Source organism: Carcharhinus amblyrhynchos, chromosome 12 (assembly GCF_965287045.1).
Source record: "Carcharhinus amblyrhynchos chromosome 12, sCarAmb.v2.hapA, whole genome shotgun sequence".
Taxonomy (NCBI): Eukaryota; Metazoa; Chordata; class Chondrichthyes; order Carcharhiniformes; family Carcharhinidae; genus Carcharhinus; species Carcharhinus amblyrhynchos.
In genome coordinates this window covers 87,994,749-88,022,521 of record NC_137335.1, presented here as the reverse complement: position 1 = coordinate 88,022,521, position 27,773 = coordinate 87,994,749, and the positions used below count along the sequence as shown (strand labels likewise).

Below are 27,773 nucleotides of genomic sequence, written 5' to 3'. Positions count from 1 at the left end.
TCCTGTAACCTACCATAACTTCCCTGTCTCATTGGAACGTTGCTATGCAGAACTCCAGACAAATATTCCTTGAAAATCTGCCACATTTCTTCTGTACATTTCCCTGAGAAAATCTCTTTCCAATTTAAGCCTCCAATTTCCTGCCTGATAGCCTCGTAATTCCCCTTACTCCAGATAAACACTTTCCTTAGCCTTTCTGATCCTATCTCTTTCCAATGCTATTGTAAATGAGATAGAATTATGATCACTATCTCCAAAATGCTCTTCCACTGAGAGATCTGACACCTGACCAGGTTCATTTCCCAACACCAGATTGAGCACAGTCTCTCCTCTTGTAGGCTTATCCACATACTGTGTCAAGAAACCCTCCCGAACACACCTAACAAATTCTTCCCCATCTAAACCTCTTACCCTAGGGAGATTCCAATCAATATTTGGGAAATTAAAGTTTCCCATCACGACAACTCTGTTATTTTTACACCTTTCCAGGATCTGTTTCCCAATCTGCTCCTCAATATCCCTGTTATTATCGGGCAGCCTCTCCAACAATTTCCCTACCACGGGTGTCAAGCTCACCGGCCTTTAGTTACCCGGGTTATCCTTGCTACCCTTAAATAACGGTACCACATTCGCTATCCTTCAATCCCCTGGGACCTCACCTGTGTCCAATGAGGAGACAAAGATCTCTGTCAGAGGCCCAGCAATTTCATCTCTTGTCTCCCTGAGCAGTCTAGGATAGATGCCATCAGGCCCTGGGGATTTGTCAGTTTTAATATTCCCTAAAATAAACCTAACACGTCTTCCCTTGTAATGGAGATTTTCTCTAACGGGTCAACACTTCCCTCTGAGACACTCCCAGTCGACACATCCCTCTCCTTTGTGATTACCTGGATTAACTTTGCTTCCCCTCATAAACAAAGGAACAACATTGTCAATTCTCCAATCTTTGGAAGCCTGCCTGTGGTCAAAGAAGATGCAAAGATATCTATTAAGGCCCTAACTAATTCCTTCCTTGCCTCTCACAGTATCATGGGATGGATCCGTCTGGCCCTGGGGACTTGTCTGCCTCAGGGAAACATTTTCCTGGACTGTAGGGTTAGAGCAGCGGAATGGAACACTTTCAGAGGTGCTGATGCCTCCCCTCTGCAATTTTATAATTTTGTGATATTGTTATCATTTTTTCAATTATTTAACTGTTACTGAGTCTTTGATTATAAACATTCAGGGAATCACCATTGATAGATCAGCAAAGTCAAAGTTATTGCTGCAATTATACAGGGGCCTTGGTGAGGCCACACCTAGAGTATTGTGTACAGTTTTGGTCTCCTTTTCTGAGGAAGGATGTTCTTGCTCTCGAGGGAGAGCAGTGAAGGTTTACCAGGCTGATTCCAGGGGGACTGATGTATGAGGAGAGATTGATTAGGTTAGGATTGTTTTCACTGGAGTTCAGATAAATGAGGGGCGATCTCATAGAGATTTATAAAATTCTAACAGGACTAGACAGGGTAGATGCAGGGAGGAGATTCCCGATGGTGGGGGAGTCCAGAACCAGGGGGTCACAATCTGAGGATTCAGGGTAGATCATTTAGGACGGAGGTGAGGAGACATTTCTTCACCCAGAGAGTGGTGAGCCTGTGGAATTCATTCCCACAGGAGGTAGTTGATGTCAAAACATTGAATATATTCAAGAGGCGGCTGGATATAGCACTTGGGGCGAATGGGATCAAAGGTTATGGGAGAAAGCAGGATTAGGCTATTGAATTGGATGATCAGCCATGATCGTAACGAATGGCAGAGCAGGCTGGAAGGGCCGAATGGCCTCCTGCTCCTATCTTCAATGTTTCTACAAGAGCTGGACAGAGACTGGGGTTCTCCAATGACTGCTCCTTCTGTTGCCATTTTAAAACTCTTCAACACCCACAAGGTTCATCTCAGGAGTGGAATATTTTTCATTCACCCCGATTGGAACAGCTTCAGCAACACCCAACGGACCCAACACCCCCCAGGACAATCATTGCTCGTAGACTCAACATGCACGGTCTGCTCACTGAGATAACGGGTAGTCTGGATGATGGATTATCTGATCACTGGGATAGTGGATGATTGGGACATGAAAGTGGATAATCTGGACACTGGGGCAGTGGATGGTCTGGACGCCGGGGCAGTGGATGGTCTGGACGCCGGGGCAGTGGATGGTTTGGACGCCGGGGCAGTGGATGGTCTGGACGCCGGGGCAGTGGATGGTCTGGACGCCGGGGCAGTGGATGGTCTGGACGCCGGGGCAGTGGATGGTCTGGACGCCGGGGCAGTGGATGGTCTGGACGCCGGGGCAGTGGATGGTCTGGACGCCGGGGCAGTGGATGGTCTGGACGCCGGGGCAGTGGATGGTCTGGACGCCGGGGCAGTGGATGGTCTGGACGCCGGGGCAGTGGATGGTCTGGACGCCGGGGCAGTGGATGGTCTGGACGCCGGGGCAGTGAAAGGTCTGATTAAGTCAATCAGCCCCTTAAGCCTGTTTTGCTGTTCAAAGAAATTGTTCAGAAATCATTGGATGGTGATTAGGAGCAGGAATGTAGTTAGAGTAACTTGTTCCCCTTGCCTACCTAAGCCCCCACGGTTGAATAGAGTACGTGGCCTTTCCAGCTCACCCAGCAGAGATGACGAACTGAACCATGATGGTTTCTTGTTGCATTACTGATTGGGTGGCTGCGGGTGAATTTTAATTGAAGGAGCTTTATTGGCCGTACCCTTGTGTAAATATACCACATCACACCCTCTCACCCCTGATTATTCTCACACCTCAAGTTTTAGTTAGCTTAATTAAATATTGTCAAAATTTACTGATTATCAATAAATATTAACATTTGTGTCAGCATTAAAAGAGAACCCTTGCTATTCATACCTTTTAGAAAAACAGTCGTGTGAAATGATGAGAGATTCTATTTGTCGAATTCTCTGGGTTAGCTTGTGGTCAATGCCAATGTCATTTCTTGAGCAACTGGTTGTATGGTTATTGGGATACTCCTCAGTCCTCAGTAAGAATAATCCTTGTGTGGACACTGGGAGGGAGAGAATATCCTCCTGCTACTTTACTGAAGTTAGAGGATTTGTGTAAGAATGCTGAAGAATAAGTTTTGTCTCTAATTACTAAATTCAGTGAGTCCACATTTGGTTTTTCCACCGGAACTGTGAGCTATGTGGAAATAAGTAGCACATATTTGCAGGAGATTGATGCAGCTTGCAGATAGAATGTATTTTTTCATCCTTCATTTATATATTGTACAGCTCAATAAATAGGAAAATATCTTTGCACAGCCCATGACTGGGTATTGGACTCATTGAAGCCTTTGTATACAATGTTAATGCCTTTATTGATTGCTAGATACAGTAACCAAACATGGTGCATTGTACAGGTTCCATCTGAAAAAATCTTTTGCTTCAACAACAACTTCTTATCAATGCTATCATAGATCTATGCACTTCTTCTATCTGTCATAGTGAAGAATCTTCATTGAAGGTGATCTAACTATTGATCTATCTTCTCGTCACCATCCTTGATAATGACATTCCTGAAGAGGGTCAGAAGTGGCTTTTGATCGCTCTCATCCCAAGTTTTCATGAAACCTCCATAGCGTTTGTCTTTCAGTGGTACACTCCATCGAAAGTGGCCAAATTTGTAATCCTCCCCATCTTTCTTCACCTCCTCTTCAGGCAAGTCATTGTCCATGCTATTTTGGAGCTCTTCTTCAATGTTTGGGAACTGCAATGACTGAATACGAATCCGGTCAGGGCCCAGGGGTTTATGTCCCCTGCCCCACCTGAAATGGCTCATTTTGTACATCTTTCCATCTTTCTTCTTGGCATCTTCCAGCATTTCCTCTTCACCGACCTCAGATTGCTCAACTGGATAGTCAAAATCTACAGAAGCTTCTCGCTTGAGCTCACGTCCACTTTGTTCTGTTGAGTCAGTATGAGGCTTGTTTGTTGTCACCTTAATGGCTACCCTCTTCCTGCCCCTTGGCTTTCCCCATCGGAAATGTTCAATGGTGTAGGATCTCTTTTCATTTTCTCTTGGAAGCAGAGTTTCCATCTCCTCATTTTTCATCTGAGACACTTGGAACTCTTTGGCAGGGAGTTGGCTCAGGAATACCCTGCCAGGTTCATCTTTCCGTTTGTTGCTTGAAAACCCAGTGTTGTTGCCCCTCTTTTTCCCAAATTTATTCCAGCGGAAATGATCCATCACATAATTCCTGACGCTGTCTGCAATTGGCTGCAGATGATTGTTGCCAGGGTAGATTGGGGATTCGAGTGTCTTGTCCACTTTGCAAGTTTCAATACATTCCTTTTGAGAACAAGTGGAAGATGGATTGTTACTTACATTAGATATTTCTGTGGTGCACCTTGAGTTGATTGAATAACTTACTGTTAGTCAAAGTTTAAATTCAATCATAGGGCTACAGAAAAGAATTCAGCTTTGCCATTATTCCTCTGTTTGTCTTCACGCCCAAAACTCTGGCTGATTTTACTGAGGAGAGATGTTATTTAGCTCAAATCTTCCCCCCTGCCTCCCCCCATCCCTCCCCACCCTGGCAACAGCAGAAAACCCAAACAAGTATAAAAGCTGTATGGATGGTATTAAAAAAGGAAATCGGCAAAAAGAGGACATGAATAAATATTATCAAGAAAAGCCCAAGGATAGAAGGTTTGTTATAAATATGTAAAGAGCATGAGGATAATGTGAGTCTAGGGTCTAATATTGGGACCATATTGTCAACCAGTGTAAGGAGACAAAGGATTTGGGAATGGTTCTTACTGAATACTCAGGTCCATTTTCACAGAAGGGAGGATGGCCAACCTGCTGCAGTTTGGGTCCCTGCGCCTCAGAAGGCAAATATTGCCAGGAAGGGAGCGCAACAAAAGTTCACCAGACTAATTCCAGGGATGGTGGGACTGTCTTATGGAGAGAGATCGGGGAAACTGGACCTGTGTTCTCTGAACTTTCAAAGAGGGGAATGTGAACAGCCAGCTGTCATGGTGCATGTAGGCACCATCTATATAGGGAAAAAACGGGATGAGGTCCTACAAGCTGAATTTAGGGAGTTAGGAGTTGAACTAAAAAGTAGGACCTCAAAGGTAGTAATCTCAGGATTGCTCCCAGTGCCACGTGCTAGTCAGAATGGGAATGTCGGGATGGCTAAGACAAATATGTGGCTTGACAGATGGCACAAGAGAGAGGGATTCAAATTCCTGCAACATTGGAACCAGTTCTGGGGGAGGTGGGACCAGTACAAATTGGATGGTCTGCCCCTGGGCAGGACAGGAACCAATGTTCTAGAGGGAGTGTTTGCTGGTGCTGTTGGGGAGAGTTTAAACTAATGTGGCAGGGGGATGGGAAACGATGCAGGAAGTCAGAGGGAAGTAAAGTGGGGACAGAAATAAAGGCAGCAAGGGGAAAAAGTGAAAGGCAGAGAAACCAAAAACAAAAATCAAAAAGGACCACAGTACAGAGACTGTGAAGAACACAGTAAATGGGTCCAGTAAGGCTCAGAGAAATAAAACACAGGGAGAATGTACAAAACATGACCAGACAGATAATCTGAGAAAGCAGAGAGCAAGGGAAGTTAAAGTTTATTTATTAGTCACATATAAGGCTTTAAGTTATTCTGAAATTCCCCTTGTTGCCACACTCCAGCGCCTGTTCAGGTCAATGCACCAATGTACCTAACAGGAAACTGGAGCACCCGGAGGAAACCCATGCAGACAGGGGGAGAACATGCAGACTCCGCACAGACAGTGACCCAATCCAGTAATCGAACAGCAGTGCTAACTACTGTGCTACCGCGCTGCCCCTAGAAGTCCAGATTAAACTCCATTCATTTCAGTGCAAGACTCCTAATGGGCAAGGCAGGTGAACTCAGGGCACAGATGGGTACGAGGGACTGGAATATTATAGCAATTACTGAAACATGGCTAAGGGAGGGACAGGACTGGCAGCTCAATGTTCCAGGGTACAGATGTTGTAGGAAAGATAGAATAGGAGGGAGAAGGGGAGAGGGAATTGTGTTTTTAATTCGGGAAAGTATGACAGCAGTACTGAGAGGGGACACATCCGAGAGTTCAGCTACTGAGGCTACAAGGGTAGAACTGAGAAATAGAAGGGAGCGATCACTTTGATAGGGTTGTACTATAGGCCCCCAAATAGTTGGCGGGAAATTGAGGAGCAAATATGTAAGGAGATTACAGATAGCTCCAAGTAAAATAGGGTGGTAATACTCGGAGATTTTAACTTTCCCAACATTGACTGGGACAGACATAGTATTAGAGGGTCGGATGGAGAGAAATCAGGAGGAATTTCTCATTCGGTACGTGGATGGCCGGACTGGAGAGGGGGCAAAACTTGACGTCTTGGAAAATAAGGAAGGGCAGGTGAGAGAAGTGTTAGTGAGGGATCACTTTGGGACCAGTGACCATAATTCTATTGGTTTTAAGATAACTATGGAGCATGATAATTCTGGTCCAAAAGTTAAAACTCTAAATTGGGACAAAGCCAATTTTGATGGCATTAGACAGGAACTTTCAACAGTTAATTGGGGGAGCCTGGGCAAAGGGATGGCTGGTAAGTGGAAGGAGTGTTAATCAGGATTCAGGGTAAGCACATTCCTTTTAGACTGGCAGAAGTAGGGAACCCTGGACTTGCTGCCAAAAAGGGTGGCAATAAGCAGATTGTATGGGCTTTTAGAGAAACAAACTTGCAGATTTCTCAGGGAAGAGCAGAAGAATGAAATTGGAGTTCTATACAGAGAGCTGGCATTGATCTGATGAATCAGTCTACTTCTGTGCAATAACATCTCCATAATTCTATGACTATGACACAGGGACCAAAAGCCTCAAAAGTGAATGTGGGAAGCTTGTGTAATGGTGGAGTGAAGGGAATTAGGCCAAGTCCTCATAACATTCACACAGTGATCAGGGGCACTGAGTCCAATTTTAATAATCTCAGCAACATTCCAGAGCAGGCTAACTCACTGAACACCTCTCAGCAGTCAACCACAATCCCACAGTCCAAATGTCCCAAACAAAAAGGTTTCAAGGAGTGTTTTAAAGGAGGAGGGAGGTGGAGAGGTTTGGAGAGTTGAGCAACTGGACAGTTGAATATGAAGGAAGTTGGGGATTCTTGAGAGAACAGAATTGAAGAGAAGCAAATCTATACAGGCTGTGCTGTCAGAGGTTACAAAAATAGGAGGGAATGATTTTGTGGAGTGTTTTGAACACAATGAGCATGCTACATTTAAGATGTTGACACAAGGACAGAATAGAGGTCAGTAAATGCAGGGGTGCTGGGTGAGTAGAGGGAGTGTACTGGCAATAACATTTTGGATGGGCTGAGGTTTGTGACTGATCAGCCAGGAAAACATTGGAATAGTTGAGTGTAGATAATAGCAGTGAGCATGAGGACTTCAGCATTGGATGGACAATGTTACACAGGTGGAAGAAGGCAGCCTTTGTGAGGAAGAGGAACGGGGATTTCCATAAAATGCTGGGGGACGGGTGGGGTGGCGGGGGGGGTGGGGTGGGGGGGGGGTGGTGACACAATGTGGTTCAGCCTGAAACAATCAAATCAATAGCTACTCAGCAGAGTTTGGGCTGGGACTGAAGGCAATGACTTCAATCTTTTCAATGATCATTACAGAGAGTAATTAGGAGTATTAGGGTTAGTTGAACTGTGACTTACCATCAATTTTGGAGTTAAAATCAGTTCCTTGCACTTGTTTTGGCCCCAGCACTCTTCCAGCTGACAGGATGTCAGAGTCCACATCATACTTAACATCACCAAGAGACCTCTGCACATTGCTCTCTGCATCATGGACACCCCTCAGTACAGCAACACCTATTAACAAAGTGAAGGGGGATGTAGACTTGATGAGGCAGAGCCAGTGGACTTGATTAATTTGGACTTTCAGAAGCCTTTTCTCTAAATATCACAAAAGTGATTCACGTGTAAATGAGGGGTAGTCTATTGAGATGGATGGAAAACTGGTTGACAGAGAGGAAACAAAGAGTAGGAATGAATGTTTTTTACAAATTGGCAGGCAGTAACTAGTGGGATCCCACAGGGGTCGGTGCTGGGACCCCAGCTACTGACAATATATATGAATGATTTAGATGGGGCAATTAAATATATCTCTAAATTTGCTGATGACACACCACTGGGTGAGAAGATGAGCTTTGAGGAGAATGCAGAAATCCTTCAGCATGATCTGCACAGGTTGAGTGTGTGGGCACATGCATGGCAGATGCAGTATTATGTGGATAAATGTTAAATTATCCACTTCGGTAGCGAAAACAGAAAGACAGGTTATTATCTGGCTATGAATTGAGAGGGGAGTGTGCAGAGGGACCTGGGTGTCCTTGTGCACCAGTCACTGAAGGTAAGCAGGTGGTAAAGAAGGCAAATGGTATGTTGACCTTCATAGCGAGAGGATTTGAGTACCATAAGACATAGGAGCAGAATTAGGCCACTCGGCCCATCGAGTCTGCTCCACCATTCAATCATGGCTGATATTTTTCTCATTCCCATTCTCCTGCCTTTTCCCGCTAACCCCTGATCCCCTTATTAATCAGAAACCTATCTATCTCTGTCTTAAAGACACTCAATGACCCGGCCTCCACAGCCTTCTGAGGCAAAGAGTTCCACACATTCCCCACTCTCTGGCTGAAGAAATTCCTCCCCATCTCTGTTTTAAAGGATCGTCCCTTCAGCCTGAGGTTGTGTCCTCTGGTTCGAGTTTTTCCTACTAGTGGAAACATCCTCTCCACGTCCACTCTATTCAGGGTCTCGCAGTATCCTGTAAGTTTCAATAAGATCCCCCCCCATCCTTCTAAACTCCAATGAGTGCAGACCCAGAGTCCTCAACCCGTTCCTCACACGAGAAGCTCTTCATTCCGGGGATCATTCTTGTAAACTTTCTCTGGACCCTTTCCAAGGGCCAGCATATGCTTCCTTAGACACAGGGCCCAAAACTGCTCACAATACTCCAGATGAGGTCTGATGAGCCTTATACAGCCTCAGAAGTCCATCCCTGCCCTTGTATTCTAGCCCTGTCATTACAGAACTCTCAATGTCTTGCTGCAGTTATATAGAACACTGGTGAGGCCACATCTCGAATATTGTGGGGAGTTTTGGACTCCTTGTCTGCGGAAGGATGTTCTCGCTCTCGAGGGAGTGCAGTGAAGGTTTACCAGGCTGATTACTGAGATGTATGAGGCAAGATTGAGTTGGTTAGGATTATATTTGCTGGAGTTTAGAAAAATGAGAGCGATCTCACGAAAACTTAAGTTTCTAACAGAATTTGACAGGGTAGATGCAAGAAGGATGTTCCCAATGGTGAGGGTGTCCAGAACCAGGAGTCATAGTCTAAGATGTGGGGTAAACCATTTTGGACTGAGATGAGGAGAAATTTCTTCACCCGGAGAGTGGTGAACCTGTGGAATTCACTACCACAGAAAGCAGCTGAGGCCAAAATATTGTATAATTTCAAGAAGGAATTAGAGATAGCTCTTGGGGCAAAGTGGGTCAAAGGATATTGGGGAAAAGCAGGATCAAGCTACTGAGTTGGATGATCAGCCATGATTATAATGAATGGTGGAGCAGGCTCGAAGGGCTGAATGGCCTCTTCCTGCTTCTAGATTCTTTGTTTCCACATTAAAATGGTATTAGTCAGAAACACTTCCCCAGCACATCAACTATATCCACTGATATACTACAGAACCACCCTAACAACTGTGTCCAGTTCTGCTCTGATTTAGCTTGAACACTGACGGTCACCAGGAAGATATTCTACCAGGAAGTTCAGAGCAGGGAGCAGCCCGAATACCGAACACTCAGCTCAGAGTCTGAGTTCCAGGAAAAGGCAGCCAGCTCACTACATCTGTGGTGCAGAATGGTGCCAAAAGCACAGGTTCAATCTTGAGAGATTGTTGCTCGGATCTGCTTCCTTACCTTGTGCCATTGTGGTATCACAGTCCGAGCCAGGAATTACAACTCTCAGAATTGTATTCGAGAACACTGTCAGTCCTGGTCACCCTGCAGGGTCTAACTGGCTGGATGAGGTGGTCCTCCTCCCATATGGGATGAGAGAGTGGGGGGAGGCTGCACTCTATTCTTCCTCTAAAACTACATTCCTTCATGTATTTTTAGCTGGAACGATGTAATCTTTACAGCCTGGACATACTCGATGAACGCAGAGTCTCCTGCTATGGGAAAAGAGTTGGACTTTTCACCTGGGAGAACTTCATATGGAGGTAAATGTGATCACAAACAAGATAAACAATTAAATCTGTAATGTTAATTTAAATAGAATTAAGCAGCTTGAGGTTCAAATGAGTGAAATTAACAGAGATAGAAGTGAAATAAACACCAGAGAGAGTGACAGTAAAGCTCTGGAATCTTTACAGAAAGCCCTGAGTTCTCCAGTCGGAATGGGTTATTAGAGTCTCTACGGATTATGACGGACTATTGGGTTTAGCTGTTATTGTGACCACGTCTAATTCCAACTCTCCTGCTCTCTCTCTCTCTCTCTCTCTCTTGCTTTCAGAGTCATCGAGGTTTACAGCATGGAAACAGACCCTTCAGCCCAACTTCTCCATGCTGCCCAATTTTTATCAATAAGTTAATCCCAATTGCCTGCATTTGGCCCATATCCCTCTATACCCATCGTACCCATGTAACTGTCTAAATGCTTTTAAATGATAACATTGTACCCGCCTCTACTACAGCTTGTTCCAGACACTCACCACCTTCCGTGTGAAAAAATTGCCCTTCTGGACCCTTTTGTATCTCTATCCTTTCACCTTAAACTTATGCCCTCAACTTTTTGACCACCACCCCCTCCCCCCCACCCCCGCAACCTTTGGGAAAAGATGCTGTTGTCTCCAGCTCTCCTTTCTCTGTCCAACTTTCTTCTTCACTCTCTGTCTCCTGGAGCAGTGGGGAAAACATTAACCAACAGCAGTGGGGGAACATTGGACTTAGTCTCTGGATGAGCTGGGAGAGACTGAAGGGCCTGTACTAAGCTGTAATGTTCGATGTTCTAATTCTTCTCCCTCTCTATCACTGTCCAGCTCTCCTCTCCCCCTCTCTTCTCTCAGTCCCCATTTCTCTGTCTCTTACTCTCCTCTCCCCCTCTCTTCTCTCAGTCCCCATTTCTCTGTCTCTTGCTGTCCTCTCCCCCTCTCTCTTTCTCTTTCTCTCTCTCTCTCCATTCCCTAGATTCTTACCGTACAGGAGGAGATGATTTGAGCTATCATAGCTGTGCCAAAATAACTATCCAGTTACTTGCAGCTGTGCTCTTCCCTAACAGATCCACAATTTTTCCCAGTATTTCTCCAATTTCTATTTGAAAGTTGTTATTAAATTGTCTCCATCACCCAGTCAGGCAGCTCTTTCCAGATTATAACAAGCTGTGGAAATACTCTAAACTGCTTCTCTGTCTTTTTCTCTCCAACTTTTTCTTCTTTCTTTTTCTCCATCTCTCTCTGTTAAGGTTATGAACCCTTGCTCCTGTAGCGAGGCCATTGGGAACTAGAATCAGGAGTATATTGATTGTTAAATGCATTGAAGCAGTTTCCTACTGTTGAAGATGTGGTGTTCCTCTAAATCAGAGATTTTACATTCTAACGAGAGGGTTTACCAGGGAGGAATCCACTGCTGCCTCTTTACACTGAGCCATGGGTGTGAGACAGTGAATGGGGCAGGTCAGGGATTATTTCAAAGGGAAATCAGGCAGTGAATGGCTCACTCACCTTTAGCAACCAGAATTCAGAATCAGAACTCCCTCTGAAGGTGCTCTCGGAGACAGTCTGAAATTCAGGTTTCCTATTTTGGATTGTCTGGAACTCTGGTCTCCCCTACCTGCGTCTCTCTGGAGAAACAGACTCCAAAGAATGTCTGGAGCACCGATATAGGAGAGACTGGTCTTCAGTGTAGGACATCTCAGAGTGCGGTGTGTAGGAAGTGGACATCAGCCCAGGACACTGCAGGGTGCAGTGTGTAGGAGAGAGTGGACATCAGCCCAGGACACTGCAGGGTGCAGTGTGTAGGAGAGAGTGGACATCAATCCAGGACACTGCAGGGTGCAGTGTGTAGGAGAGAGTGGACATCAATCCAGGACACTGCAGGGTGCAGTGTGTAGGAGAGAGTGGACACCAGCCCAGGACACTGCAGGGTACAGTGCGTAGGAGAGAGTGGACATCAGCCCAGGACACTGCAGGGTGCAGTGTGTATGACAGAGTGGACATCAGCCCAGGACACTGCAGGGTGCAGTGTGTATGACAGAGTGGACATCAGTCCAGGATACTGCAGGGTGCAGTGTGTAGGAGAGAGTGGACATCAGTCCAGGACACTGCAGGGTGCAGTGTGTATGACAGAGTGGACATCAGCCCAGGACACTGCAGGGTGCAGTGTGTAGGAGAGAGTGGACACCAGCCCAGGACACTGCAGGGTGCAGTGTGTAGGAGAGAGTGGACACCAGCCCAGGACACTGCAGGGTGCAGTGTGTAGGAGAGAGTGGACACCAGCCCAGGACACTGCAGGGTGCAGTGTGTAGGAGAGAGTGGACATCAGTCCAGGACACTGCAGGGTGCAGTGTGTAGGAGAGAGTGGACATCAATCCAGGACACTGCAGGGTGCAGTGTGTAGGAGAGAGTGGACATCAGTCCAGGACACTGCAGGGTGCAGTGTGTAGGAGAGAGTGGACATCAGCCCAGGACACTGCAGGGTGCAGTGTGTAGGAGAGAGTGGACATCAGCCCAGGACACTGCAGGGTGCAGTGTGTAGGAGAGAGTGGACACCAGCCCAGGACACTGCAGGGTGTGGAAGCTGAATTGATGCGAGGTGTCATGTGTAAGAGGAGAATAAAGATTGTAAAAAACTAAGACCTGAAAGGATTTCAGAGATTCAAAGCAGTCATTCTCGGGTACGAAAAAGCCCCTTTGCCCTGGTTAGGAACAATCTGACTGAGTGCTGTCACCTTACCTGTTCTAGTTGAAGTTTCAGTCCAGATTCAAGCTGTCTACCTGCCTCTGCTGCAAGGCATTGGCTTTTTATACCATCCATTCCATTCGTATTTCAAAGAAACTCGTCATCACAATTTAATCAATCATTCAAGGACAATAATCATTGATCTCGCCAGCACTCCAAAGGGATCAGAGCTTTTAAGAGACGTGGCATGTGTAAACAGATCCTCTCCACTCGTTATACACTGAGGGGGATTAGCACCTTTCCTCACAGGAAATTTTACAGCATTCTGTCAAAACCTCAGCTTTTCAAAAACTCCACTGCTGACTGAATTCTTCATTTTTAATTTCAAAACCTGTTCCTCTCCATGAAATGCTGATTTTAAGCTTCAGTGTGCATTTTCACAGAACCTTTTCAACAAATCAATACTAAATATACTGAACAATTAGAGGCCACTTTGACACAGCCTCACATCCTGGCACCTTTTGTTTCTGATTTTCTGCAGTGACAGGGCAACTGGCAACTTTGCTGTTTGACTTCACTGGAACTAACATGTTTCCCATTTCATATCAATCTGTAAAGGTCAGAAAACAACAGCACGCGTAGGCAAGCAAGGGGACTTGTGGGGTGCAGGGTGTAAGGAAGGGGGAGCAGTGAGGAGTGGCATTGAAGCAGGGGGGGCCTGAGGGAGGGCAGTGAGGGGGCAGCAGGGTGTTGGGGCTTGGGTGCTTGGTGGGATCAGGGAGAATGGGTGAGCAGTTGGGAATGGGAGGGAGAAAGGGGAGTGGGAGGGAGCAGATGCTGTGTGAACTAATCTGACGTGGAGATGCTAGCGTTGGACTGGGGTAAACACAGAAGGAAGTCTCACAACACCAGGTTAAAGTCCAACAGGTTTACTTGGTAGCAAAAGCCACTAGCTTTCGGAACATTGTTCCTTCATCAGGTGAGTGGGGAGGTTCTGACCACAAACAGGGCTTATAAAGGCACACTCTCAGTTTACAGAATACCCCCACTTCTTGCCTTCAAACAACCGCACAACCTCAAACAGACCACTGTCCGCAGCAAACTACCCAGTCTTCAGGAGAACAGTGACCACAACACCACACAACCCTGTCACAGCAACCTCTGCAAGACATGCCGGATCCTCGACACTTCAGTGGTCACGGGCATTCAGCCTCTGACCTTCGGGTAAGCATTCTCCAAGGCGGCCTTCACGACACACGACAGCGCAGAGTCACTGAGCAGAGACTGATAACCAAGTTCCACACACATGAGGACGGCCTCAACCGGGATCTTGGGTTCATGTCACACTATCTGTAACCCCCATGACTTGCCTGGACTTGCAACATCTCACTAACTGTCCTGTCCGGAGACAATACACATCTCTTTAACCTGTGCTTAATACTATCTCCATTCACATTGTCTGCACCTTTAAGACTTGATTAGCTGTAAAGACTCACATTCTAATCAGTATTCTGTAAACTGAGTGTGTGCCTTTATATACCCTGTTTGTGATCAGAGCTCCCCACTCATCCAACAAATAAGCAGCGCTCCGAAAGCTAGTGGCGTTTGCTGCCAAATAAACCTGTTGGACTTTTGCCTGGTGTTGTGAGACTTCTTACTGAACTAATCTGGCCAGGGGCTGTGGGATCCTCCCATTTGAGGGGAATGACAGGGGTAGTATTGGTTATCAAGCAGGCCACTCTCTGCATGGTTCAAAATCCTCCCTATTCCAGATGTCTCTCTCTCCCATTCAGAAGGTGGAGGGCAGCTGTTTAGAACCTGGTGGGTAGACCTACCCCAGTTCCCTGATCAATTCTGGGTTTTTTGCCGTAAAATGGAACTCCCGATATCAGCAACATCTGAACATTCCTGAGTGATGCTCAGACCTGGATTCAGTGAGTTCCTATAACAAACATACCTCCTCTGAAACCACCCAATCAGCATTGCACAGATGTTGTTGGTCATCCCTACAGAACCAGCTGTGAGTTTAGGATCTTTGACAGTGCCACGGAGGGTGAGACCTCACTGCGTACGGGTCATTCCCTTATCTGCCACATTCCTTGCACTTCTCAGCCAGGCATGTGACCGATTTCCTGGATTCATTAGCAAGAAATTTCCCCTCCTTAAAGCCCAGAGACTGTCACCTGCTGAGAGTCAGAAATTTGGAGGTTGTCCCTGGGACCTTCTCCCTAAAGCCTGAGTAGCTCATGTCAGTGGGGATTAGGTAAAGGGACTTAGTCATCCGACAGATAGAATAGCAGTCAGAAGGAGGTAGATTGAAAGCAGACTGCCAGATCATACTTTGTGAGGCTTTGATTAGAGGGTAAGTGCATGATTGTTTGACTATTTTGCAGAGTGGCACTCAGTCTTCATGTACACTCTATTCAATCAATGCATTTTCCTTGATTCTCATTTCATTAGATACAGCCTGCACTTGAAAACCTTGAGAAATGATTCAGGTAAATTCTGCATGAATATTTGTCCATCAGCAGGGGAAACAGCCTGTGAGTCTAATTTCCTCTTTAGGAAATATTGAGAGCTGCCCTGTCTGTTTGCAGTTTGTGCTAATTTAGATAGAAAGATAGGAGCCTTTTAAGAATTTTTTGAACAATGTTCTATGAAGTGGACTTAAGGAACACATTAGGAGGAAGCTGCAACATCTGGGACCCATCTCACTCTGTTCTAATCAGGCCCATTAGGACTCCGGGGGTGGATGTAGGATGTCAGAAGTGCAGACAATGACCTCCTTAATTCAGTGCTTAAAGGAGGGCAGAGATGGATCCATTCTGCAAAACTCGACAGAAGCCTGAGAATGAGTGAGTTTCTGCCCTTGGTGAAGTATCTCCAAGGACTCAGAGCTAGAGTCTTCCAGAAACTGATTCAACATCAACAACTGTCTAGTTTCTAAATATAAATCGAATTTTATTCACCAAACAGAGCGATAAAGTTCCATCACTGACCGCTGTTTGAATAATTTCTTTAAAAAGTAAATATTTCTTTTAAAATATGGAAGATGTTGCATTATTTGGACACTTGGACATTGACCTAGAGTTTTCAGATGGGTCACAAGTTCACCTTTAAACTGGGAGAAGCCAGCCTTTTCCCAGGACATTCCCTGACCAGAATGGTATAAATCATGGTGAAGAATGCTTGGTTTCATTGGTCAGAACATTGAATACAGCAGTTACCCCTCTGGACACTTTTGTATCTCTCCCCTCTCACCTTAAACCTCTGCCCTCTAGTTTTAGACTCCCCTACCTTTGGGAAAAGTTGTTGACTATCTACCTTGTTTGTGCCCCTCATTATTTTATAGACCTCTATAAGATCACCCCTAACCTTCCTACGCTCCAGCGAAAAGAGTCCCAGTCTATCCAGCATCTCCTTATAACTCAATCCATCAAGTCCTGGCAGCATCCTAGTAAATCTTTTCTGCACTCTTTCTAGTTTAATAATATCCTTTCTATAATAGGGTGACCAGAACCCCACACAGTATTCCAAGTTGTACAAGACATTGGTAAGACCACACTTGCACATTCTGCCCATGTCTGCATGGGTTTCCTCCCACAGTCCAACAATGTGCAGATTAGGTGGATTGGGGGGGTAAATATGTGGGGTCACAGTGATAGGGTCTGGGTAAGATGTCCTGTCAGAGAATTGGTGTGGACTCAATGGGCCAAAAGGCCTGCTTCTCCATTGCAGGGATCCTATTCTGAGACCAGGGATGGAATTTCAATAAAGGAAACTATAAAGTTATGAAGTGTGAGTTGGCTATGGATTGAGAAATGTTACTTAAAGGTGTGACAGTGGCTAGGCAAGGCTAAATATTCAAAGAGCACATGGGTAAACTGCAGCAACTGTTAATTCCTGTCTGGCATAATTGGCAAAGATGGTCAAACCCTGGTTTACAAAGGAAATTATGTTAGACCCAAGGGAGAGGCATATAAATTGGTCAGAATAAACAGCCAAGGATCAGGAGTAATTTAAAATTCAGCAAAGGAATTGATTAAAAAAGGAAAATTAGAATATGAGTAAGCTTGCAGGAAACATAAAAACTGCGAGTAAAAGCTGTGAATAGAAGAAGATTGGTGAAGACAAATATTGGATCTTCACAGTCAGGGGAATTTATAATACAGAAAAAGGAAATAGCTGACCAACTGTCTTCACAAAGAAGGACATAAATAAAATACCAGAAATATTATGGAACCCTGAGGTTAGTGAGAGGGAGGAATTGTGGAAAGCAGCATTTGCAGAGAAATGCTGTTGGGAAAATTGATGGGATTGAAGGCGGATAAATCCCCAGGGCCGATAATCTACATCCCAGAGTACTTCTGGAGATGACCCAAGAAATAATGGATGCATTGGTGGTCATCTTCCAGGATTCTAGACTCCGATTTGCTTTTGATTTGATTTATTATTACTTTCTCAGTAACTTCATTGCTGTGTTAATGTAAGCCTACTTGTGACACTAATAAATAAACTTAAACATGTTTTGGGATACAATGAAAAATATTGTTTTTTGTACGCTATGGATGGGAGGCTGGTTTGAGTGATAGACTGCGCTATGTTCAGAACCCCTTATAGTTTTTAGTGGTCTTGGGCAGAGCAGGATCCAGACCAAGCTGTGATACAACCAGAAAGGATGCTTTCTTTGGCGCATCTGTAAAAATTGTTGAGAGTCGTAGCGGACATGCCAAATTTCCTTAGCTTCCTGAGAAAACGGAGGTGTTGATGGGCTTTTGTAACTATAGCGTCGGCATGGGGGGGACCAGGACTGGTTGTTGGTGATCTGGACACCTAAAAACATGAAGCTCTCAACCATTTCCACTTCATCCCCATAAATGTAGACAGGGATTCTTACGGATTGGAGGGTAGCTAATGTAAGCCCCACAAAGGGGTGGCATGGTAGCACAATGGTTAGCACTGCTGTTTCACAGTGCCAGGGACCCAGGTTCAATTCCCGGCTTGGGTCATTATCTTTGTGGAGTTTGCATGTTCTCTTCGTGTCTGCGTGGGTTTCCTCTGGGTACTCCGGTTTCCTCCCACGTTCTGAAAGACGTGCTGGTTAGGATGCAAACAGGTCCCGGACTGCAGCAGCTAGGAGAATTTCACAATAACTTAATTGCAGTGTTAATGTAAGCCTTACTTGTGACTGATAAATAATTTGAAAAACTTAATAAACTTATTTAAAAAGGGATATAGAGAAAAAACAAAGAATTATAGACCAGCAAGCCTAATGTCAGTAGCGAGAAGAGTCCATTATTTTGATGATACTATTATGGATATATTCTACTTTTTGTGTTGGGGGGGAATGTTTAAAAATTCAGCTTTATGTTACAGGTAGTCAGTATGTCTGGCAGGAATGCAACTCAGTTGTTTGGAGAGAAAGATAATTACATTCTTTAGTCTTGCATGTGGTTATGTTAAGTAGAGTTAATTTACTTCAGTTTACTTAAGTTCTTCTGGGATTTCTGATTAGAGTGATTGACAGTTTCATATGGTGATGTAGTTTATGTGTAGTCCTGGGTCTGTAGTAGAGAGAAACATCTTTTGCAGAAAGCAATTGGTTTACAGCTAGAGCTTGATTGAAATTAGAATGATTTTGCAGGCTTCTAGAACTCATTTTCTTCTCTGAAAGTTTCAGGTATTGATGGATAAAGATAGGTGTAGTCCTCAAGTTAAGGTGCTAAATTGGGGGAAGGCTAATTGTAACAATGTTAGGCAGGAACTAAAGAATATAGATTGGGGGCAGATGTTTGAGGACAAATCAACATCTGGCATGTGGGAGGCTTTCAAGTGTAAGTTGATAGGGATTCAGGACAAGCACATTCCTGTAAGGATGAAGGATAAGTATGGCAAGTTTTGGGAACCTTGGATAACGAGAGATATTGTGAAGTTAGTCAAAGAAAAAAAAGAAGCATTTTCGAGGCTAGGAGGCTGGGAACACATGAAGCAAGTGTGGAACACAAGGAAAGTAGAAAGAAACTTAAGCAAGGAGTAAGAAGGGCTAAAAGGGGTCACGAAAAATCATTGGCCAGCAGGATCAAGGAAAATCCCAAAGATTTTTATACATGTATATAGAGCAAGAGGGTAGCCAGGGAGAGGGTTGGCCCCCTCAAGAATGGGGGAGGGAATCTATGTGTGAAGCCAGAGGAAATGGGCAAGGTATTAAATGAGTACTTTGCATCAGTATTCACCAAAGAGAAGGACTTGGTGGATGATGCCTCTGGGAAAGGATGTGTAGATAGTTTGAGTCATGTTGAGATCAAAAAGGAGGTTGTATTTGGGTTCTTGAGAAACATTAAGGTAGAAAAATCTGCAGCACCTGATGGGATATACCCCAGAACACTGAGAGAGGCAAGGAAGGAAATTGCTGAGGCCTTGAGAGTAATCTTTATATCCACACTGGCTAGAGGGGAGGTCCCAGAGGATTGGAGAATAGCCAATGTTAGTCCTTTGTTTAAGAAGAGTAGGAAGAATAATCCGGGTAATTACAGGCCAGTGAGTCTTACATCAATGGTAAGGAAATTGTTGGAGAGGATTTTTTGGAACAGGATTTACTCCCATTTGGAAATAAGTGGAAGTACAAGCAACATGGTTTTGTGAAGGAGAGGTTGTGTCTCACTAGATCGAGTTTTTCGAGGAAGTAATGAAGATGATTGATGAAGGTAGGGCAGTGGACATTGTCTACATGGACTTCAGTAAAGCAGACTGATGCAAAAAGTGAAGTCACATGGGATCAGAGGTGAGCTGACAAGGTGGATACAGAACTGACTCGGTCATGGAAGTCATGGTGTGGAGATGCCGGCGTTGGACTGGGGTAAACACAGTAAGAAGTCTCACAACACCAAGTTAGAATTAGGGACCTTGTGGTGAAGGATCCTCTTGGGGAGAGTGATCATTGTATGGCGGAGTTTCTGGTGCAGATGGAGGAGGAGAAAGTGGGTTCCCGGACATGTGTCCTTTGTTTGAATAGAGGGGAGTACGGTAGGATGAGAGAAGAATTGGCGAATGTGGACTGGGGGAGCGCGTTGGAGGGAGGGTCTGCTGAGGAGCAGTGGAGGATCTTTAAGGAGATCTTTCTTGGTGCTCAGCAGAAATTTATTCCGATGGTTGAAAAGGACCGTAGGAGGAGAGGTAATAAGCCGTGGATAACGAAGGAGGTGAAGGAAAGTGTTAAATTAAAAGCGGAGGCGTTTAGAGTAGCTAAGAGTAGTGGGCGAGAAGAGGATTGGGAGAGGTTTAAATGTCAACAAAGATTGACAAAGAAGTTGATAAAGAAGGGTAGGATAAACTATGAAGCTGGGCTAGCGCTTAATATAAAAAAGGATAGCAGGAGTTTTTATAAGTCTATAAAAAGGAAGAGGCTGTCTAGGGTGAACGTTGGACCCTTAGAGGATGAAAGGGGGGACTTAGTGGTAGGGGATGGGGAAATGGCTGAGGCCTTGAATAACTTTTTTGTTTCGGTCTTCACGGAGGAGGACGTGAATAATTTGCCGGGTGTTAGCGATGGAAAGGTGGTAGGACTGGAGGGTCTCAATGACATTATTGTTACTAGAGAGGCGGTGCTCGACAGACTGGAGGGACTGATTGTGGACAAGTCCCCAGGACCGGATGGAATGCATCCGAGGGTTCTGAAAGAAATGGCGGATAGTGGATGCCTTGGTGGTTATTTTCCAAACGTCGCTGGATTCCGGGGAAGTGCCGGAAGATTGGAAAACGGATAATGTTATGCCGTTGTTTAAGAAGGGTGCCAGGCAAAAGGCAGGGAATTATAGGCCGGTTAGTTTAATGTCTGTTGTAGGTAAAATGTTAGAATCCGTCATCAAGGAGGAAATAGCGAGGCATCTTGAGGGGAATTGCTTGATAGAGCACATGCAGCACGGTTTCGTTAAAGGGAAGTCGTGTCTGATGAATTTATTGGAGTTCTATGAGGATGTGTCTAGGGCGGTGGATAGAGGAGAGCCGGTGGATGTGGTCTTTCTTGATTTTCAGAAGGCGTTTGACAAGGTACCTCACAAGAGATTATTGCAGAAGGTAAGGGGGCATGGAGTTGGGGGTAGGGTGTTAGCGTGGATAGAGGATTGGTTGTCAAATAGGAGGCAGAGAGTGGGGGTCAATGGGTGCTATTCGGATTGGCGGTTGGTGACTAGTGGAGTGCCCAAGGGGTCGGTGCTGGGGCCTCAGCTATTTACCATTTATATAGATGATCTGGAGGAGGGAACCGAGTGTAGGGTGTCGAAATTTGCTGATGACACCAAGATTGGTGGAACGGCAAATTGCGCGGAGGGTGTGGAGAGTCTGCAGAAGGATCCAGATAGGCTGGGCGAATGGGCCAGGAACTGGCAAATGGAATTTAATGTTGGCAAGTGTGAGGTGGTCCACTTTGGTAGGAAGAATGGTAGGAAGGACTATTACTTACGGGGCGAAAAACTGCAGCATGCGACGGTGCAGAGGGACCTCGGGGTCCTTGTGCATGAGTCGCAAAAACCCAGCTTGCAGGTGCAGCAGGTGGTCAGGAAGGCGAATGGGATGCTGGCCTTCATAGCGAGGGGGATTGAATATAAAAGTAAGGAGGTCTTGCTGCAGCTGTATAGGGCACTGGTGAGGCCGCAGCTGGAGTACTGTGTGCAGTTTTGGTCGCCGTACTTACGCAAGGATATTTTGGCCTTGGAGGGAGTGCAGAGGAGGTTTACTAGGCTGATGCCGGAGTTGAGGGGGTTGAGCTATGAGGAGAGGCTGAATAAACTAGGCTTGTACTCGTTAGAGTTTAGAAGAATGAGGGGAGATCTCATTGAGACATATAAGATGACGAATGGGATGGATAGGATAGAGGTGGAGAGACTCTTCCCGCTCAGAAAGGACAGTAGAACTAGGGGGCACAGCCTCAAGATAAAGGGGGGCAGTTTAGAACGGAGTTGAGGAGGAACTTCTTCACTCAAAGGGCGGTGAATCTCTGGAATTCTCTGCCCGTTGAAGTGGTGGAGGCTGCCTCGCTAAATATTTTTAGGACGCGGGTTGATAGGTTTTTGATAGGCAAGGGGATTAAGGGTTATGGGGAGAGGGCGGGAATGTGGAACTGAGCCACGACAGATCAGCCATGATCTTACTGAATGGCAGGGCAGGCTCGAAGGGCTAGATGGCCTACTCCTGCTCCTATTTCTTATGTTCTTAAGACTTCCTACACTCATATAGCAAGTATATTTATGATTGCTAACTGTATTTAAAGTGGCATTTATGTCTCTAAGAATAATGTTGCTTATTTGGAATGAAAACAGTGATAAATGCAAGGTGATGAACTTTGGAAGAAGAAACAAGATGAGAGTATTTAATGAACGGCAGACATTGGGAAGCTCAGCAGAACAGAGGGACCTTGGGGTAATTATTCACAGATGCCTGAAGTCAGCAGAGTAGGTGAATAGGAAAGTTGAGAAAACATATGGGACACTTAATTTCATCAGTCATGGCACAAAGTATAAAAGCAAGGAGGTAATATTGGGGTTGTGCAGAGCATTGGTTCGGCCACAGCTGGAGCACAGTTCTGGTCACCTCACTATAGGAAAGATGATTACACTGGAGGGGGTAGAGAGGAGATTCACCCGGATACTGCCTGGGATGGAGAATTTGAGCGATAAGGAGAAACTGGATAAATTGGATTGTTTTCTCTAGAGCAGAGAAGGTTGAGGGGGAACATGATTGAGGTGTATAAGATTATGAAGGGTAGGGACAGGGTGGACAGGGAGTAGCTGTTCCCCTGGGTTGAGGGGTCAGTCACGTGGGGGCAGAGTTTTAGGGGGAGGAGCAGGAGATTCAGGGGGGATTTGAGAAAAAGTTTTTTTCATTCAGAGGGTGCTGGGAATCTGGAATGTGCTGCCTGGGAAGGTAGTGGAGGCCAGAAACTTTACAACCTTTAAAATGTATTTGGACGAAACCTTGGAACATCAGAACATTGAAGGATACGGGACAAGTGCTGGAAAATGGGACTAGCCTGACTTTAGTGGCAGTTATTGTCGATGCAAACCCAATGGGCCAAAGGGCCTGTTCTGTGTTGTGTGACTCTGTAACTCTACGCTAAAAATTAAAGGTGATTTCTTTTCATTTGAAATTATTGTTCAACTGTCGAGAGTTAAGATTGTTAATTGACGAAGCGTTCTATTTAAACTGTGATATTAGATATCGATTCTTTCATTACAATCCATCCTTCCTTTGTCATTACTAAAAGGCAGCATCTTTTCCTCACATTTTACCAAAATGAAAACAATGTTTGGGCTTTAATCCAGCTTTGTACCACACCTGGGGTTCAGGTCCACAATATATATTCATAAATTAGATGAGGGAACAAAATCTAATATCTCCAGATTTGTAGATGACACACAGCTGGGAGGGGAATGCCAAAATTCTTCAGGGGGATTTGGATAAACTGTGTGAAGGGGGTAAATGTACGGCTGATACAGTTTGGTGTGAATCAATGTGAGGTTATCCACCTCGGGAGCAAAAACAGCAGGCAGATTATTGTCTGAATCGGGGGGAGAGGGGGGGGATGTGCAGAGAGATCTGGGTTCCTCGTACACCAATCACCGAAGGTAAAAATGTAGGAGCAGGAGGAGGTAAAGAAGGTAAATTGTATATTGGTTTCAGAGTGACAGGGTTCGATACCGAAGCAGGGATATATTGTGATTAGCTGGGATCCTGGCACTGATTCCTGTGAATTAGTCACTGCTTGCCATAAGGATAAAAACAGTTTATTCCTACTCTCTGTTTGCTGTCTGTCAACCGTCAGAACATCATTCCTGCATCTACCCTGTCTGCTTCTGTTAAAATTTAATCGATTTCTATGAGAACGCCCGCCTCCACCTCATTCTTTAAACTCCAGCGAATATAATCCTAACCGACTCAATCTCTTCTCATACCCCAGTCCCACTGAATGACATTATTGTTACTAGAGAGGCGGTGCTCGACAGACTGGAGGGACTGATTGTGGACAAGTCCCCAGGACCGGATGGAATGCATCCGAGGGTTCTGAAAGAAATGGCGGAGGTGATAGTGGATGCCTTGGTGATTATTTTCTAAACGTCGCTGGATTCCGGGGAAGTGCCGGAAGATTGGAAAATGGCTAATGTCACGCCATTGTTTAAGAAGGGTGCCAGGCAAAAGGCGGGGAATTATAGGCTGGTTAGTTTAACGTCTGTTGTAGGAAAAATGTTAGAATCCGACATCAAGGAGGAAATAGCGAGGCATCTTGAGGAGAATTGTTTGATAGAGCAGACACAGCACGGTTTCGTTAAGGGGAAGTCATGTCTGACAAATTTATTGGAGTTCTATGAGGATGTGTCTAGGGCGGTGGATAGAGGAGAGCCGGTGGATGTGGTCTTTCTTGATTTTCAGAAGGCGTTTGACAAGGTACCTCACAAGAGGTTATTGCAGAAGGTAAGGGGACATGGAGTTGGGGGTAGGGTGTTAGCGTGGATAGGGGATTGGCTGTCAAATAGGAGGCAGAGAGTGGGGGTCAATGGGTGCTATTCGGATTGGCGGATGGTGACTAGTGGAGTGCCCCAGGGGTCGGTGCTGGGGCCTCAGCTATTTACCATTTATATAGATGATCTGGAGGAGGGAACCGAGTGTAGGGTGTCGAAATTTGCTGATGACACCAAGATTGGTGGAACGGCAAATTGTGCGGAGGGTGTGGAGAGTCTGCAGAAGGATCCAGATAGGCTGGGCGAATGGGCCAGGAAATGGCAAATGGAATTTAATGTTGGCAAGTGTGAGGTTGTCCACTTTGGTAGGAATAATGGTAGGAAGGACTATTACTTACGTGGCGAAAAACTGCAGCAGGCGACGATGCAGAGGGACCTCGGGGTCCTTGTTCACGAGTCGCAAAAACCCAACCTACAGGTGCAGCAGGTGGTCAGGAAGGCGAATGGGATGCTGGCCTTCATAGCGAGGGGGATTGAATATAAAAGTAGGGAGGTCTTGCTGCAGCTGTATAGGGCATTGGTGAGGCCGCAGCTGGAGTACTGTGTGCAGTTTTGGTCGCCGTACTTACGCAAAGATATTTTGGCCTTGGAGGGAGTGCAGAGGAGGTTTACTAGGCTGATACCAGAGTTGAGGGGGTTGAGCTATGAGGAGAGGCTGAATAAACTAGGCTTGTACTCGTTAGAGTTTCGAAGAATGAGAGGAGATCTCATTGAGACGTATAAGATGATGAATGGGATGGATAGGATAGAGGTGGAGAGACTCTTCCCGCTCAAAAAAGACAGTAGGACTAGGGGGCACAGCCTCAAGATAAAGGGGGGGACGGTTTAGAACGGAGTTGAGGAGGAACTTCTTCACTCAAAGGGTGGTGAATCTCTGGAATTCTCTGCCCGTTGAAGTGGTGGAGGCTGCCTCGCTAAATATTTTTAAGACGCGAGTTGATGGGTTTTTGATAAGAGAGGGGATTAAGGGTTATGGGGAGAGGGCGGGAATGTGGAACTGAGCAGCGACAGATCAGCCATGATCTTATTGAATGGCGGGGCAGGCTCGAAGGGCTAGATGGCCTACTCCTGCTCCTATTTCTTGTGTTCTTATGTTCTTATCCCCGGAATCAGCCTTCGCTGCACTCCCTCGAGAGCAAGAATATAACTGCCCACAGTACTCCACGTGGCCTCACCAAGGCCCCTGGATAATTGCAGCAACTGTTTGGACCACATTAATTTCAGGGCAACTAGAACTTGCTGAATAACCTGTGACAGTATCTCATTTACTAACTGCCCAAAACATCTCTGCCATCCAGAAGGACAAAATCAGCAAAAGAACTGAATTGTCTGCGAGTACCCCAGTCATAAAGCTCCCTGACTTGAATATTTATCACTGTTTTTGCACTGTTGCTGGGTCAAAAATCCTGGAACTCCCTCCCTTACAGCACTGTGGGTGTACCTACACTACAGGGACTGCAGCGGTTCGAGAAGACAGCTCACCACCACCTTCTGAAGAGCAATTAGAAATGGGCAATAAATGCTGGCCTATCGGAGTAGATGCTATGGCTAATATAGAGAAAATCTTCAAAGTACAAGAAGATGTAAACAGACATCTGATCTGATCTGGAGGTGATCTTACCATTGCACTCCACCAACCAGTGGGTGGGTGAGCCAGTAAGACTGAGAGAGAGCTGAGAGTTTCTCACATCTTGCAATCTTACTGGCACCGTGTATCCGACACAAACAGCCTCACTCCATTCCCGGTTTCAGGCTGACTCAATTGTTTAAATTTATTTAAACCTCACTGAAGTGAAATTTGTGAGCCTGGGGTGGTATTATCCCAGCTCCCTTGCCTGTGTGGCCAGGGGAGGTTCTTTCCAGCAAGGATCACGTATAGTTCCCCCATCAATGGGGAAACCATTGAGGCCCTCCCAGGGAGGTTGGGGGCCAGGAGGCATGCCCTAGGACAGTGCCAGCCTGGCACCCTGGCACTGCCTACCAGGCACCCTGACAGTGCCCACCAGACACTGGGGAGTGCCATAGGTGTGAGGCATAAGGGGAGGAAGCACCTGCCAGGGCAGGGCCAGAGCGGGGGCATGTTGTCAGTGGGGGAATCTGCAGCGCACTCTGCCACAGCGATCGGTGGGCAGGAAGGTGGAGACCACTGCCAGTCTGCAGTGATCGGGGGGATGGGGAGGATGGCAATCAGTCCAGCAGTAGCAGGGAGGGTGTGGGGGAGAGGGTGCCGGGTTTAGGCCTGCCTGCTACAGCAGCACAGGCAGTGACAGGTCTCAGTGCAAAAACCTGCACATGCACAATTGCGCCCCCTGCTGCCATTAGCTGGCTTGTGGGTGAACTAGACCTCCACCCCTCCCCCTCCAGACAGAAATCAGACTCAAGGGATTTCTTTATTGCACAGAAAGCGTAAGATTCAATTGGTGGCTTCGCTGAAAAGGCAGATCTGAAAGTTTCCTGTTTTCACACCAGTTCTTTGGTAAGATTGGTCCTGTAAAGTGGGCAGGGAAACTGGAAATCAAATTCATTCCAATGCATGAAATGATTCATTTCTGTAGATGGAATGAGGAAGCCATTTGTTCCTTAAGGTGAGAGAGGAGCAAAAGAGTTGTAAGTACAAGTGCAGAAATCATTAACAACAGAAGTTGATTGTGCCTTGAAATGTACAAATTACTGGAGTTCATTCCCAGTGGATCAGAATAGAAAAGTCCAGAGATAATGTCAGATTGATACAGAAGCTTGATTAGACCACACTCTGAACAGGCCTGGGGACGGATTCTCCAGCCTTGTTCATGGCTGGGGTTCTCCTGTCAGATTCCAGTGAATGAAGTTCTGGCTGAGCGTCAAGTTCTCCATTCTCGCTGGCAATTGCAGGAGAATTCCCACCCTGGTCTCCACATCTTGAAGCACTGGGCAAAGAGTTGGAAAGGCACTGTTATTAGAATTGATTTGAGTGTATAAACCATCCAGAAAGACCAAGGAAACTGGAAATGAGAAAATCAGTAGCAACCCCGTTATAGAGTTTAAGAAAAATGAGCTCCGAGGATTAAAGCAAAATACTGCAGATGCTGGAAATCTGAGATAAAAGCAGAATATTGTGGAAAGAGCCTGCAGGTCTGGCAGGTGGAGAAAGAGAGAAAGTTAATGCTTTGGTTTAATATATATCTTCTTTGGAAATGAAAAGAGTTTCATTGAGTTGAAAGTGGGACAAGAGGAAGATTGAGAGGAAAGGTTTAGGTTTGAAAGAAGAGGCAGATTGCAGTGAAGGCAGTAACTCTGTTCTCACC

General features: G+C 45.7%; 1 protein-coding gene across 3 annotated transcripts in view; it reads right to left on the bottom strand.

Annotated features, from left to right (window-relative positions):
* Positions 1-3,354: 3,354 nt before the first annotated feature.
* The window catches only part of pomca (proopiomelanocortin a), a 61,678-nt gene continuing 37,259 nt past the window's right edge, over positions 3,355-27,773 (bottom strand). For 2 of the 3 annotated variants that reach the window (XM_080200913.1, XM_080200912.1), the window contains exons 3-4: positions 7,733-7,888; positions 3,355-4,342 (exon numbers count right to left, since the gene is read on the bottom strand). In XM_080200913.1, the coding sequence (XP_080057039.1) occupies positions 3,527-4,342; positions 7,733-7,864 (948 nt within the window). In that variant the 5' untranslated portion in view covers positions 7,865-7,888 and the 3' untranslated portion in view covers positions 3,355-3,526. Of the gene's footprint in view, positions 4,343-7,732; positions 7,889-13,033; positions 13,104-27,773 lie in introns of those variants that run through there. The other variant, XM_080200911.1, reaches the window with a different exon arrangement.